Source organism: Chrysochloris asiatica, unplaced genomic scaffold, assembly GCF_000296735.1.
Source record: "Chrysochloris asiatica unplaced genomic scaffold, ChrAsi1.0 scaffold00054, whole genome shotgun sequence".
NCBI lineage: Eukaryota > Metazoa > Chordata > Mammalia > Afrosoricida > Chrysochloridae > Chrysochloris > Chrysochloris asiatica.
In genome coordinates, this window is record NW_006408572.1 from 9,882,278 (window position 1) to 9,897,361 (window position 15,084).

Below are 15,084 nucleotides of genomic sequence, written 5' to 3' on the forward strand. Positions count from 1 at the left end.
GCCACATTAAAATGAGTGAAAAGAATAAGGTGGAATTTATTTTAATAATATATTTATTTAATCCACTATATCCAAAATCCTATTATCAACAGATAAGCAGTGTTTTTAAAGTACTAAACATACGAAATCTTCTAAATGTAGTATGTATTAATACTTATTGTACATTTTAATTCGTATTTCTGGTGCTCAGCCACATGCAATTAATATCGATAATATTGGATAATAAAATTGTTTTTGTGAAGCGTAGAGCGAAAATTCACACACACACACACACACACACACACACACACACACACGACGTTCTGTAATGTATGTAATTGCTGGAGTGATGATTCCGAGGTGGGTTCCATGGTGTAATGGTTAGCACTCTGGACTCTGAATCCAGCGATCCGAGTTCAAATCTCGGTGGAACCTTAGAGTTTTGCCAGAGAATGCCACACATATTTGCTTGTCTCGTACGTAAGATATTCTTTGGACCTTGTGGTCGTTATGTGCCGTGGAATCGGTTCCGACTCATATCGATCCTGTACAGGGTTTCTAAGGCTGAAGAAAACTAGGACACTGCTCTTGGAGCTTTTCAAATCTGGTCAATTGGAACCCCTACCACACTATTAGGACAACATATTGAAATCATTTAAATATATGAGAATTTGTATTAATTTTGAAAAATAGAATGCAATATTAGAGGACGTATTAAGTGGGGTTCGGTAAAAAAAAGAAACAGGATTTATCATGGTAGTTTTCTAATATGGAACAGGAATGCAGGACTGTAGGACAGAAACGGTTGACAGCGATGAGGTCACTAACAGCGAGGTACCTTTATAAAATGAGGATGTTCCAAAGGAACTTTAATTAGTAGTTGCTACACGCACTTGAGAAAAAAAAAACAAAAAAAACTCTACGCTGGCAGCGGTGGGATTCGAACCCACGCCTCCGAAGAGACTGGAGCCTAAATCCAGCGCCTTAGACCGCTCGGCCACGCTACCTGCGTGAAAACGCACTATTCCCGTTGTCCTCCTAAGAGACTAGAAGGAAACGATGCAGTGAGAACATATATATATATATATATATATATATATATATATATATATATACACATTTCCTTCTGTACAATTTTCAAACCTGGAATAGGTTATCTTCGAGATTCCTGAGTTTGCAACAGCGGACGGCAAAAATTATAAACAAGAAGAACTGAAACACTCAAGAATGTGCAAAAAAAAACAAACAAAAACCAATTTATTTTAACGGGCGAGGCCACATCTAGGGATAGGATGAGCCTAGGCACAAAGTGCACCCCAATCAGGCAACCTGAGCACCGGAATAACTCACATTCGATTGCTCTTTCCCTGTCTCTTCCACCCATGAGCGCCAACACTCACACCTAGCTCATGTGCTTTACGCCCTCCACTTCTCCGGTGCAGGCCTCAGTCTATATTATGCCATTTGGTGCCTTGTCCAAACCACGCGCTTCTCGTACATTCCGCCCAATTTCCCCACCCCCCCTCACTGTCTTTTTCCTATCTAGTACCCGTAAGGCACAGGACAGAGCCGCTTGCCAGGTGGCTCTGTGGCGCAATGGATAGCGCATTGGACTTCTAGTGACAGAAAGAGTTATTCAAAGGTTGTGGGTTCGAATCCCACCAGAGTCGGTTTTACTTTTTTTTTTTTTTTTTTTCCTGATTTTTCCTTAAAGGTTCCTATTTCTCCTGCCCTATCTTAGTATTTTCCACTTGGTTTTAGTTGCAACCAGTCTCCGCTCTGTTCTCTTCTTTACTTACCTGTCTGCCCCGGGGCTTGGGCCGCGAAGAGCGGGACTGGGGATAGGGGACAGAGAGGGAGGGAAAATGGGCGTTGACGCCGAGATAAAGGCAGGCCCCTGGCTCGGGGACACACCGGGATTTAATAACCACTTTATTCCATGCACTAGGGACTAGGGAAGGGGCTGGGAATGGGCCCGGGTCATAGAGAGTACAATCCTAGACAGAAAGGGAGGGGGCAGGGAAAAGGGACAGGAACCAGGGAAATATATATTTATATAGATACTCTAATATAGACCACAATCTCACCCGCGCGCTGTACCCGCGCGCCCCGCTGCCCTCCCCAACACCTCCTCGCCCGGATGACCGGGTCCCTCTGCTGCCCCCGGGATGGAGTCTCTATCCCACCCCAGCCCCCGCCCCTACTTCTCCAAAGCTCAGGGCCAAGGTCTCCAGAAAGCGGGAGGCGGGGGCGGCGGGGCCTTGGGCGCCCCGTCTTGTCTGTGAGGCGGCGGTGGTGGTGGCAGTAGTCCGGTGAGAGGCGCCGGCACACCGTATTCCCCGGCGCGGGGGGAGCAAGGGGACGGGGACCAGGCGCAACGCGGACTAGGGGGACCCTGGTGCACTGAGGGGCGCTGGTGAAGCGCGGGGCCAGGTGCCAGGGCGGCGGGGTCCAGCTGTGGGCGTGGTGCCCTCGGATCTACCGGCTCCGGCCGGGGCGGCTTGGGGCGCAGATAACCGTGCAGCGCAGAAAAGAGCTGGGCGCGGGCAGCCGGGCTGGCGTCGTGCGCGAAGGCCGCCAGGCGGAGCAGGCACTCGCGGAAACCGGACAAGTAGCAGCTGGCGAGCGCCTCGGCGTCCTGGGCTGGGGGCCGGGGGAACCCTGGAGCCGCGGCGGCGTTGGCGGGTCCGCGGGAGGACCAGTGGACAAGGCAGGGGACCAGCAGGGGTAAGGGAATGGGTAGGGCGCAGAGATACCGAAGCCGGACAGGCGCACAGAGACAAGCAGGCAGGTGGACAGACAGAGGGAGAAGATGAGGGAGACACAGAGACAGACACGCGTGGGTGTTATTAACCTGCCTCAGAGCAGAGCCTGCCGCTCCCCAAGGCCACCGTTCCCCGCGGACCCTCCCTCACGTTCCCGACCCGGGAGTCGGTGAGCCCTCCCGCCCCCCATCGCTGCCCCACCCCCGCGCTGTACCCGGGGGCTCCACCCGGCTGCGCTCCCTCAAGTAGCCCACGGCGAACTCCAGTATCTCTGCCTTCTCCAGCTTCGGGTTCCGGAGGTTCTACAGAAAAGAGGGGAGGGCGCAGAGACAGAGAGGGGTGGGGAGAGAGGGGAAGTGGCAGGGGGAAGAAAGGAGGGGCGGATGCAGGAGCTCGGAGTGCCCCCGATGCGCGCGACCCACAGAGCAAGTGGGCCACTGAATGCGGAGTGGAGATGACCACGAATGGCCCTGGCCCACTCTGAAACGAAACTCTCTGGCAAGGGGATTCAACCAGGCCTTCGTGCAGGGACGGGGATTTAAAACAGCAAGCCCAGGGAGTGAAGTAGGCCAACTCTACCGAACTGGCTGTTTCTAGGGTGAGAAGAGCGGAACGGGAAATTACTGAGCAAACTGACCCGGGCGTGAAACTTACAGACCCGAGGGGTGGCAGTGCAGTTCGCGTTCTGAGAGCTAGAGAGGGGCTGGGATGGAATTCCAAGGACGGGACTCAGGTCAGGATGCCTTGTGACCAGGGCCGCCAATCCATCAGATAGATGCCCCCACCCCCTTGAGAAGTCCTGAGATGCAAGTACCCGGCTGGGGGTCCGGGGCCGGCGGAGGAACTGACCTGGTCCCGGGTCCGCTCCAGTAGCAGCAACCTCAGCTCCTCCAGGCTGCGGTTGATGCGGTCCCGGCGCCGCTTCTCCACTAGTGGCTTTAGCATCTGCGACCAGCGGAAAGGGGAAAGCGGGTCCACCGGACCAAGACTCAGCGCAGCCGCGCCGTGTCGGAATCCCGCCGCTGGGAGAACCCTACCTCCCACCCCGTCCCCAAGACCTGGAGAGCCTGGGATCGGGCCCAACGGCTTCCTGTCCGCTTCCCCTCCCAACACTCCTGGGTCAGTTTCTGTAGCTCGCTTCTTCTCTCTTAGGTTGTCTGCATTCTTTTCTCTCGGTATTGTCCTCCCTCCTCCCCTCTGTGACTCTCCTTCCCTTCTTTTTTCTCTACGTCTCCGTCTGGTGCAGTCTCTTGCTGTCTCAGTTGAGAACTCTGGGACCCACTTTGCACCCAGGCACGTGCGCCACACGGTGCCAGACTCAGAGCAGGAAGCCCAGAGTATAAAAAGGGAGATACCTAGCGCGACCACGCCTCCTCTTCTTCCTCTAACTCGTCAATGTCGCCCTCCTTCTTCACTGCTTTTCCTAAAATCTTCTACCTGGTCTCGGACCTCTGGGATCGAATACCCCTGGGCCTTCTCTATCAGCCGGCTCACTGCCCACGTCGAGCGAGCGACTATTCTCTCTGCTTTTTGTTCCCACCTCAACGCTTAACTTCGTCCTCTAGCTTTTTTCACTCCAACTCTGGCCCACTCCCACTCCCTCCAGGTCGAGAGGTGCCGGTCCCCATTAGCCAAATCCCCAGACCTCTGCTTCTGTCACCCATTCAGGTCCCGCTTCGACCTCTTCCTTTCCTAATACTTCGCAGCTTTCTTCCCAGTTCCTGGCTCCTGTGGTCCCGCAAGCACCTCTCCCCACCTAGAGCTGAGTCCTCAGCCGCTATCCAGATCCAACGCCTCAAGGCACCGATCTCCAAACCGGTCCTGGGACCCCTGCTCCCTCCCCCTCCCGCCTCTCACCTTGGGGCCGTCCCTATTTTCGGTTCGATCCCGTGTAACCATCGCTCCTCCGAACCCTTGTGTGGACCGAGTCCTGGCTCGCCATGCGCCTTATATTCCGCTGGCGCCGGGGTCCTGAGAGTAAGACCCCGGCCCCGGCCCCGCCCCCTTCGGCACCCGCTTCCCACCCGGCTGGGCCCCGGCACGAGCCTCCCGGAAAGGGGAGGAGTGAAAGGGGAGGAGGAGGGTGGAACTGACCCCTGGCTGGGCCTGGGAGTGTGGGAAGTGAGGGGCGAATGCGACACTGGCTGGTTTAAAGACCATAAGATAAGGCGGGGACTCAGCTGAAGAGAGGAGGCTATTGAGGAGAGGAAGGAAGTTTGCGTGAGTTTGGATACAGACCCATGGGCCTATTATCCAATAAACAAAGTAAGCATGGATTTGCTTGCGTTTACTTACTAATCTGTAGTGAACAATTTCACATGGGTTTCATCAAAGTGAGCACAAGTAAGACCATGCTTATCTTGCTTACTGGGTACTCCGTTGCTGTTAGGGATTGTAAATTTGAAGAGACTTTGATTATGTAAGAAGGTGATATGATGTTTGGAAGAGTCATACCTAGAAGCAGAATCTTTGATGTGGTGAAAAAAATGTGAAATTGTTGACTCCAGATTAGTAAGTAAGCACAAGAAAACCGTGCTTACCTTGTTTATTGGTTTATCTGGCACTAAACGGAATGCAACTCTGGAATGAAGGTCACTGTCCAGAGTCTGAGCTCCTCCACAGTGAGAACTTTCTGGAGAGGTACAGAACTCACTGTACCTCACTAGCCCTGAAACAAAAATTAACACACACCCCTCTTCCCCCAAATCCGCTTCCTTCTCAGACCAGCTATTTTCAACTCCCCAACTTCTCCGCAGGTCCTTGGCCTAGGTTTGGGCAGTTGAGAGAGCAAGCTTGTCCTACTTACCATAGAGACAAAGTGAGTGAAGTAAGTAGAAAGTGTTTTTCTGAAGGGTGGCTGGACATTATCAGAGAGGAGGGGAAAAGCTTCAAGAGAGAGAAAGCAAGGCCTTGACGAAGTAAGTAGGAGATGGAAAGATCTTTCCTCTTAGAAGTATTTGACGCAGAAATAATTCGAGGAGATTCAGAAGTGTGGCTGCTCACACAATGTGCTTGCGTTTCTTGTTTCTGGGCATCCCTCAAAGCCACAGTGGATCAGGGAGCATGTAGTTCTCCTAATGGAATAAGAAAGGGTTGCAAGAAAGAGACTAATGCCTGCCTCAAACCAAGAACAAGACTCTTCAGCAGAATGAGGCGTGAACACTCAGAGAAAGCCAGTTAACAGAATATTTTAATGGGACAGCAATAGTGCTAGGTAAAGAGGGTTACCAACCTAGACACACTCCGCTGCTGACTGTACGAAGTAAGGTGGGGTTTCCCCTAGCTATCCTCCCTAAGCCCCTTCACACCTTGGTTCTCTCAAGGAGCCTGACTTCTCAAAGCCTGCTACTGGAGGGACACAGATCTTGAGAAAGAGGCTTCCATTTGGAATCAAGGACTCCAGCATTCCCTCACCTTGGCCAAATGGGAGCGCAGATGTGTGGCCCCAGCAGACCCCGCTGCCCCCCTCCTTGGGAACCCGAGCTCAGTCTGATTTTTTCTCACCTGTACTCAAGGCTCAGGGTCCCAGGCTGTTCGCACCTGGGTGTGGGTCCGCCCCTGGCCATATGGGGTGACTTTATGGCCCAGTGACCGGATCCGGGAGAAGGAAGGATGACCTGGCTCTCCACCCACTGCAACCAGGAGGCCTCTGCTGGTCTGAATCTCTGGCCTTCGTGGTTCCACTGACCAAGGTCGCAGCACCTTCTCAAAAGCTTGGGTAAAGCTGTCAGAGACTGCCTTCTGTTTATATAGGTAGCTTAATCCTTTTTATATTATTAGTGGTCCAGTGGTGGAATTCTTGGCTATCATGGAAAAGATAAGGTTTGATCCCGGTCCCTACCAAAGTTAACTTTTCCTTTTTTCCTCCCTAAACCTGTGATAATAAGTTTGATGGCACTCCTAATAAACATATTTCTACCAAATATTATTTGCTTTTACCAATGACTCTATCGCAGAGTTTGAGACTTATAATATATTGCCTGACTTGGTATGTAATGTGAGGACATTCGGCTCCTCCCAGCCTGGGGTCCTGCTGCTGCCTCCACACTCTTTCCTCCTCCCTGAAACCCGCACCTCCCCAGGCGTGACCCTGAGAAAGAACCAGGCGCTCAGGTCCCTGCCACGGGTGGCCTCGGGACCCTACACAAGGGAGGAGCGACGTCTTTAGGTCCCTAGCTCTTCTTTCTATTTCTCTTCCTTTCTTGATCTTACTGTCCACTATCTCTTGACTTGGGCTTTCTTTCTCCCTGACCCTGTGTCTCCACGTTTATCGTCTTGCCGTCTTTCCACGTGTCTGAATGTCTCTTGATGTCTGACGTGTAGTCTCGTGATGTCTTTCCGCGCACCTCCGGACCTGTCATATTTTCTCTTGGCTTCTTCACAACTCAGACTCTGGGTCTCTCCAAGTCTCGAGCTCTGAGTGTCTTTCGGGCCCATCTCCACATCTCTGTCTCCTGATCTCTACGGGTCTCTGAGGCTCTGTCTTAGGGTCTCTGGGTGTCTCGTTGTCTCTCCAGGTCTCTGGCGGCCTCCGGGACTCTGCGCTCCCACGCTCGGGCCGTCCCCTGGGAAGGTCGCTCACACCTCCTGGACCCTGACACCTCCCCGCGCCGCCCCTTCCCGGCCGCTTTGATCCCGCACGCGTCGGACCCACAGGCGGCCGGGGGCACGGGCCAGCTGTGGCGGCCACTTGTGAGCGGAGGCGGGGTAGTCCCCGGGCCTCCGGGCGCGCGGCGCGGGCCTTCCGCTCCCTCCTGGCGCTAGGCCTCCTTCAGTGTCCTTTCTCTGGGCGCTGTCTCCAACTGCTGCCCAGGCTTCTGGGCCGGGGCCTCTGGCTGGGTCTTAAGTGTATTCGCGACTCGACGCTCCCTCTGGAACTCGCCCTGGGTCTGAGTCTCTGTCTCTCTCTAGTTTCTGTCTGCTGTCTCTTTTAGCCTATCTGTTCATCTGGACCAGCGTCTGGGTCTCACTGTCTTGTCTCTGCGTTGTCCCAACGATTGGGATTTCTCTCTTCTCACCTCTAAGCCATGATAGTGACCCCAGAGAAAACTACAATTATCTGGACATTTCTGTGTCTGTGTGTGCACTTGTGTGTGCCAACTATTGTTAGGCATTGGGGCTACGTGTAGGTCCCAGTTCCACTGAAACTTACTTTATAGTGGAGGAGAGATAAAAACAACTTAGAAAGCAGAAAATACACTTTAGATGGTTTTAAGGTGGTGTGTGCATAGTGTAGGACATGACAATGGAAGCAATGACTTGGCAATGACTTCAGAAGGAAGTGCTACCTACTCTTCTGGGTGGTCAGAGATGGTCTCTACAAAAAGGTGATATTTGAGCCCAGCTTTAATGACAAGAAGCCAGCCATGAGAAAGAATGGTCCAGGCCAAAGGACCAGGAAGAAAAAGGCTTCCCAGGTAAGAGCTTAGAGAAAGAGCACCAATTCACACAGTGAATTTGAATTTGGCATGGGCCATCACACAGGGTCTTGTAGATTACTGAAGAAGTCCAAGTATGATGGAAATCCAGTGGAGGGTTTTGATCAGGAAAGTTATGTCCTCTGACTTAGGTTTTGAAAAAGATCACTTTGGCTGTTCTGTGGATAATGGAAGCAGGGAGATCATTTGGTGAGCTAAAGCAGTCTTCTAGGTAAGACATGATAGTGGTTTGTACTGAAATGGTGACAGTATAGAAGAAAAGTTAAAGGATTTCTTCTAGATTTTTGGCTTGAATAAATGGGTGGATGGTGGTACTTTGTACTTAGATGGGAAACATTGGGGAAGGAGAGTTTTGGAGAGAGACTCCTTTTTTAATACCTTAGCTATGTTGGTTGAGATGTCCTTCACATTTTCAAATGAAGACTACAGTAAGGCTGGAGAGATACAAATTTGGGGACCAGAATTGAAGAGTCATTGGGATATACAATATTTTATTCAAAATAGTTTATCCCCAAAAATAGACTTGAGAAGTTATGTTGGACTTCAACAGAAAAGAAAGGTACAAGTTAAAATATGAAAACAAATAACTTTCATTGGATGGAAGCTGAAATCAATGTATATAGTACATTCTCATCAAACATCTGTCTCATGAGAGTTTTATCAAGTTTTTAAGAGTCTTCCAAGCCATGGAGTCTTAAACACTTGAAACAGCCATTCAAGGCTCTTTTAATTGGTCTATTTTTGCTTGGAACAACAGAGAAAGAAAGACAGTCCGGAATAAAAGGATGAAATGGAGTGTGTGGTTAATTGCCTCCTTGAACAATTTACCATGAGACTAGAACATTTTGATAAAAGAGTCTACAGAAGAATTCTGATCAAAAGGAGGAAAATATACAACAGAATTTTAAATTCACATGGACTCCAGAATTTCTGGAACCATAGTAGCTGGATAAATCTTCAAACTATTGCACTGAGGTAATCATTAAATCTTAAACCAGCTATATCCCCTAAAATCTTCTTAAAACCAAACAATTGTTTAGCTTAATTAGTCAAGAATACCTCCTTTGGGCATTATGCTCTTGTAAAATCTATCTATATAGGAACAAATTAACAACAACAGCTCACAATATTAGATAGGAACCTTAGGGAACAGTGAGTTTATGTTAAAAGGAAAGAAACGATTCAGAAAAGGAGGATGAAATGTTAACACTACTTGAAAAAACTTAATTATTATCACTGACTCGCACATGTAGAAACTATTGAATTGATGCGTGCTTTTATGTTTTGCTGTGTATATTCTCAACAACAACAAGATAATAAAATAAAATATTTTGAAAATTAAAACAGGAGTCTTCCAGACCAAATATATCCTCATCTCTGCTGCTTTTGCTTGGCTTTTCCTTCTTCACTTTGTCTCTCACTTTACCATCGCCTTTTTCCTTTGCCTCTGGTTCATCCATACTGCTACTACCCAAACAGGACAAAAAGACCTTTTTGTTCTCTTAGCACAATCTCCATTTTCATATCCTCCTTCACCACATATTGCATTTTCCTCTAGGTGATCAATGTTTGAGTATCACCAAAGTTGTTATCTCTTGAGCCTCTTTCTCTAAAATGCTGCTGTCTGCTTTGAGCAGGAGCTCTGGTGGTGTGGTGGTTACCAGAGCTAAGCAGTTTGAAAGATTTATCACCTCAGAAACCCTATGTAGGGTCTCTATGGGTTGGAACCCACTCCACAGCACACCACCATCATCACCTGCTTTGAGAATACTTCTTTGAGTCGGTTCTTTTTCCTTTTTTCAGTTTGCACCTTCATGCTCCACTTATTCTGTAAGCTTTTAGTTGTCTTTTACCTGGAAAGACTCACATAGCACTCCAACCAGAAGTCTCTGCTCTTTCTCCTTATGGGCTGTTGTTATTGTTAAGTGCCGTGAGTCAGTTCTGACTCAGAGACCCTGTTTAGGGTTTCTGAGAGCAGCTGGTGAGTTTGAACTGTTGAGTTTGAACTGGTGGTTCACGGTCCAGTGATGATCCTATGCAGCACCACACAAGGTGTTCCCTTATGGGCAGGCCTCCAAATACATGGCTTTTAGTGCTTGAGACAGGAGCACCTAGACTGAGAGTTTGGAGAGAGAGTTATTATTGTTGTTATGTGCTGTGGAGTCAGTTCCGACCCGTAGCGACCCTGTACAGGCTTTCTGAGGCTGTAAATCTTTATGGGATCAGAAAGCCTCATCTTTCTCCCACAAAACAGCTGGTAGTTTCGAACTGCTGACCCTGAGGTTAACAGCCAGAGAGAGAGAGAAAGAGAAGACATTTTGCAGGCAAGTAGCATGTAGCTCTGAGCATCCCAACACCTAGAAGCCAGATTGAAGAAGAAGAATTGGCAAAGGAGTTGAGAATGGTCTAAGAGGTAGCAGAAAACCCAGGGGAATGGGATGTCCTGGAAACCAAGAAAAGAGAGTGCATGAAAGAGGAGTGGTTGGTCACCTCTATCTAAGCCTTTTAGAAGTCACACTGGTATGGGTTGAGGTGGCAATGGCAGGTGAAGGCATGCAGACAGCATACTGTAGACAACTCGACTCTGTTTTTTCAAAAGTTTGCTTGTGAATAGAGAACAGAGAGATGTGTGGTGGCTAGGAGCACAAGAAGAAGATGAGGGTTGCTGGAGCATGTTGATGCTGGTGTGAGTAACTATAACCCTGCAGGAGAGAAAGGGATTCACCAAGAGCTCCAGGCTGAGGAGTGGGGAGGACTAAACTCCTGTGCCAGGTGGAGAAATCAGTCAGAGGTAGCAGGGAAGAGCCCTCATTCAAACGGAGGCTGAAGATGTAGATCAGGTGGGGTGGAGGAAGGATGAGGCACATTGCTCTGGTTGCTTTCATTTTCTAAAAAAAGGAGTCTGAAGAAGAGGTGGTTTGGGGAGAAAGAAGAGGTGAAATGTCCATTTGGACAGTAGGAAAATGAAACTTCTAGTGGGATTTCTAGGCAGGTTGAGAACTTCTTTGAGATGTGAGATCAAGGATTTCAGGTGTAGAGACTAACTCACCAAGAAACTAGTGAAGCTTAAGTTTCAGGACTTCTTACTCCCACGGGCCCCTGGGAGGATTCACATGTTATACACTTTTGTTAAATTGGCAAATGTAATGTATTTTATCTTGAAATTATAAAGACTACTGTCCTGGTAGTGCTGTAGGATGAACACTGGACCGATCACCGCAAGATTGGTGGTTAAAACCCACCAGCTGCTTCTCAGAAGTCCTAGACAGGGTCACTATAGGTAGTAACTGACTTGACAGCACTTAACAATAAGTAATACCAACACTGTCTCTTTCCACTCTGGCTTTCCCTCTGACACACTTTTCCTTTAATGTTGGGGTGGTTGTCGGTATCCAGGGGATCTAGTTATGAAGGGAGGACTCTGGGTGTACAAACTGCTTTTTCTTTGCTACTAATCTAAATGTCGGTGCTTTGAACCCATCTGGTGAGGCACCACAATAGAAAGGCCTGGCGATCTAGTCCCGTAAAATGAAATCAGACCAAACCCAAACTCACTGCCATTGAATTAATTCCACAATGTCACGGAGACAGTAGAACTGCTCAGAATTTCTGAGACTATAAATCTTTATACAGAAGCAAACAGACTCGTCTTTCTCCTGGGGAGCAATTGGTAGGTTTGAACCACCAGCTAGCAGCCTAGTGCTTAGTCCACTGTGCCACCGGGTTCCTCCATAAAGACTACACCCAACCTTATGGAGCCATTCTACTCTGAAACACCTGGGGAAGCCATGGGTCAGAATCCACTCAACAGAAACTAATTTTTGCTAGTAGTTATAAAAGGGAGTTGGAGAGACATAGGTTTGCATTTTAGTGGGCTATGTTTACGTGGTTCATAGTCACTTCCATATGTAGCTAAGTTAGGCTACCCATCATAGTGTTGTACAGGCTTCTAGAAATATTTGGGTCATCTCTGTCTACTCACCAGTCTTTGTGATGTGAAGGTGCAGGATCAGAACACAAACATTTGTAATATGAATGTGCCTGACACTACAAGTGTAAGAGTGGGAGAAGAGAAACAAGATTTGAAAGGTGTGGTCTGTGGAAAGTTAAGTGTGCCAGGCAGTTAACTAATACAAATAGGCTATTATTTTTCTAGATTTTGTGGCATTGGTCAGCTTTTTTTAATTTGCAAGTTATTGGGATCTCTTTTTTTTCATTCCAAATAAATACTCTTTTTTTTGTATCTAATTTTGTATCTTTTTGCTAACTGCTCCTCTCCGCTTTTAAAAAATGACATAAGCTTCAGTAACCAGGTCAATCAGCTGGGCTGGGTGATTTTCTCCAGCTCATTGCTCCATTGCAGATGTGGCCAGATGAGGATGTCTGGGTCTGACTGGGGTCTATTGAGTCGTTTGCATGCCTCAGGATCAGCGTGGGCCTGTGTCTCTGTGCATCTGTAGTTTTGTCTGTATACATTGAAGTTTACTGGTGTGTGTCTGTTGGCTGAGCCTCCTTTTCCTGGCTGCCTTCTCAGCCACACTGTAGAGTGGGGGAAGGGAGTTCATGTCCCCCTATGGGGCATGAGGTAGGGGGAAAATCAGAAACAGCACAGCTGGTTTGTGTCCCAGCTTCCCCTGATGTATTCTCAGACCTGGATTCCTAAGCTGAGTTCCTCCCTCTGCAGTTCTCAAAGGGAAGGCTGGTTTCTGGAATCCCCTGAGTAGGAAAGGGGTTCCTGGAGAATACCTTGGATCCTGAGGGTTTGGGAGGTGGGGAATAGGAGAACCAAGCCCTGGGCCAAGGGAAGAAGCTGGATAGAAGATCTCTAGGCCCACAAGTCAAACTCTCTTGGTCTTAACCCTTCCTCACTTTGCTTTGGCTGCCAAAGCTAAAGAAAAGAGAGGCTTCCTTCCCTATGACAAGAAGAGTGCACACCCCGGCAGAATAGGAACGACAATGAAAACACTTCAGAAACTGTAAAGCCCTCCAGACAAAAATTCCTGGGACCTTAAAATTCATTCATTCATTTTTATTTTTATTTTGCTTTTTATTGTAACTCATGGCACTGTAGGATAAACACTGGAGTGCTAACCAAAAGGTCAGCTGTTCAACTTCACCAGCGGATCCTCAGAAACCCTATACAGGATTGCTATGTGTTGGCACTTAGCAACAACAACATTGTAGGAACCAACTCTACAGCACTTAACAACAGCATTGTAGTTTGAATGAATTGCAAATTAGTTTTCCATGCAACAATTTATATATATTTTCATGACAGTGCTTGCAATCCCCTTAATTGTATAAACTTTGGATTTAAATATTATTCATTTAATTATAATCCATCACAACAATTTTTTTAAAAACTTTTTTTTGTGAAATGAGTGAAGGTTTACAGAAAAGATCATCAACAAATTATAAGTTTCATTTCATGATAATGATTGCAATCCACTCCAAATGCCATCAGTTAACAATATTTACCTTTATTCACTTTATTTTTTCCCTCCCCCTCGCCTCCATAAGCACTGGAGCAAAAAGTCGGTTTGAACTGCAAGGCCAGCAGTTGCAAACCCACCAGCGGTTCAAACAGCCAGCAATTCAAACCCACTATACAGGATTGCAATGAGTCAGAACCCACTCATAGCACTTAACAGCAAAACACCCCCACCCACCCTGTTACGATCATAGAAATGTTAAACAAAAAAAAATTTTTTTTAACTTTTTACAATAGTGATCTCATACAACAGTTGTCTTTTTTGTGATTGGCTAATTTCGCTCAGTTTAATGCCATCCAAGTTCATCCACATTGTGAGTTGTTCTGCAGATTCTTCGTTAGTCTTCAATGTTTCATAATATTCCAATGTGTGTACGTACCAAAGTTGGTTTAACCATTCTTCTGTTGCTGGGCAGTCATCATCTTTTTCCTATTGTGAATGGTGTTGCAGTGAACATGTTGTTGTGAGTCAAGTCGGTTCCCAATCACAGCGACCCTGTATAGGGTTTCCGAGGAGCGGCTGGTGAGCTTGAACCGCCAACCTTGCCATTCAAGCCGACCTTGCAGTCCATCGTGTTGACCCACAGAACCGCACCAGAATATGACTGTGTATCTATTAAGTGGTGTCACCGCTCTTATTTCCTGAGGCTATATACCAAGTAAGATAATATCTCATTGTTGTTTTAATTTGCATCTCTTTAATGGCTAATGACTATGAACATTTCTTCATGTTTATTGGCTGCCTGAGAATGTCTTCTTTGGTAAAATGTCTATTCATGTCGTCTGTCCATTTTTAAAATTGGATTATTTGTCTTCTTTTTATTGAGATATTGAAGTATTCTATAAATTTTGGAGAGTAGTCCTTTGTCTAATATGTCATTGTCACGCATTGTTTCCCATCTGTGAGTTCTCTTTTTTTTCTTTTGGTGCAATCCTTTGATGCAGTAAGTGTCCAATTTTTAGGAGGTCCCAGTCATCTATTTTGTCTTCTGTTTATGTGTTTCAGTTATGTTTGATAGTGTATTTATGCCATGTGTCAAAGCTCATAAGTTTGTCCCTGTTTTTTCATGAATGAATATAGTTCTTGGTTTTATTTATATTTAGATCTTTAATCCACATTGAGTTCAGTTTTCTATATGATGTGAGATATGGACCTTGTTTGAATTTACTTCAAATGGATTTCTAATTTTCCAAGCACCATTTGTTGAAGAGACTGTCTCTTCCACATTTAGTGCATTTTGACCCTTTGTTGATGATCATACTGACTGTAGGTGGATGAATTTACTTCTGGATTCTCAGTTCTGGCCCATTGATCTATGTGTTTTCCATTGTACCAGTACCAGGCTGTTTTGACTACTGTGGCTGTACTCTAGGTTTTGAGATCAGGGAATGAGAGGCCTCCTCCTTCGTT

At 47.3% G+C, this 15,084-nt stretch overlaps 1 protein-coding gene and 3 non-coding genes across 5 annotated transcripts; 2 read left to right on the forward strand and 2 right to left on the reverse strand.

Annotated features, from left to right (window-relative positions):
* Positions 1 to 342: 342 nt before the first annotated feature.
* TRNAQ-CUG lies at positions 343 to 414 on the forward strand. The gene has a single exon. It is a non-coding gene; the product is annotated as a tRNA-Gln (tRNA).
* Positions 415 to 904: 490 nt separating this feature from the next.
* On the reverse strand, positions 905 to 986 carry TRNAL-UAG. Its single transcript has one exon. It is a non-coding gene; the product is annotated as a tRNA-Leu (tRNA).
* Positions 987 to 1,454: 468 nt separating this feature from the next.
* Positions 1,455 to 4,645, reverse strand: HES7 (hes family bHLH transcription factor 7). Of its 2 annotated transcripts, none has more exons than XM_006863400.1 (4): positions 4,602 to 4,645; positions 3,594 to 3,689; positions 2,959 to 3,046; positions 1,455 to 2,640 (listed from the first exon to the last, which is right to left on the reverse strand). In XM_006863400.1, exons 1-4 carry the CDS (start codon positions 4,641 to 4,643, stop codon positions 2,195 to 2,197), a joined length of 672 nt encoding a protein of 223 aa, XP_006863462.1. In that variant the 5' UTR covers positions 4,644 to 4,645; the 3' UTR covers positions 1,455 to 2,194. The 2 variants fall into 2 exon arrangements, with proteins under 2 accessions (XP_006863462.1, XP_006863463.1); XM_006863401.1 differs by having other exon boundaries at positions 2,195 to 2,657; positions 2,961 to 3,046; positions 4,602 to 4,643.
* Positions 1,562 to 1,649, forward strand: TRNAR-UCU. Its single transcript is given in 2 exon segments — positions 1,562 to 1,598; positions 1,614 to 1,649. It is a non-coding gene; the product is annotated as a tRNA-Arg (tRNA).
* Positions 4,646 to 15,084: the final 10,439 nt, after the last annotated feature.

What these genes read in the sequence shown, in the direction of transcription:
- HES7 (XM_006863401.1), bottom strand. Translation starts at nt 4,643, where the DNA reads ATGGTTACACGGGATCGAACCGAAAATAGGGACGGCCCCAAG. An exon ending in AAAATAGGGACGGCCCCAAG is followed by an intron (nt 3,690 to 4,601) that starts GTGAGAGGCGGG and finishes CGCTGGTCGCAG; the next exon opens with ATGCTAAAGCCACTAGTGGA. An exon ending in TGGAGCGGACCCGGGACCAG is followed by an intron (nt 3,047 to 3,593) that starts GTCAGTTCCTCC and finishes TCTTTTCTGTAG; the next exon opens with AACCTCCGGAACCCGAAGCT.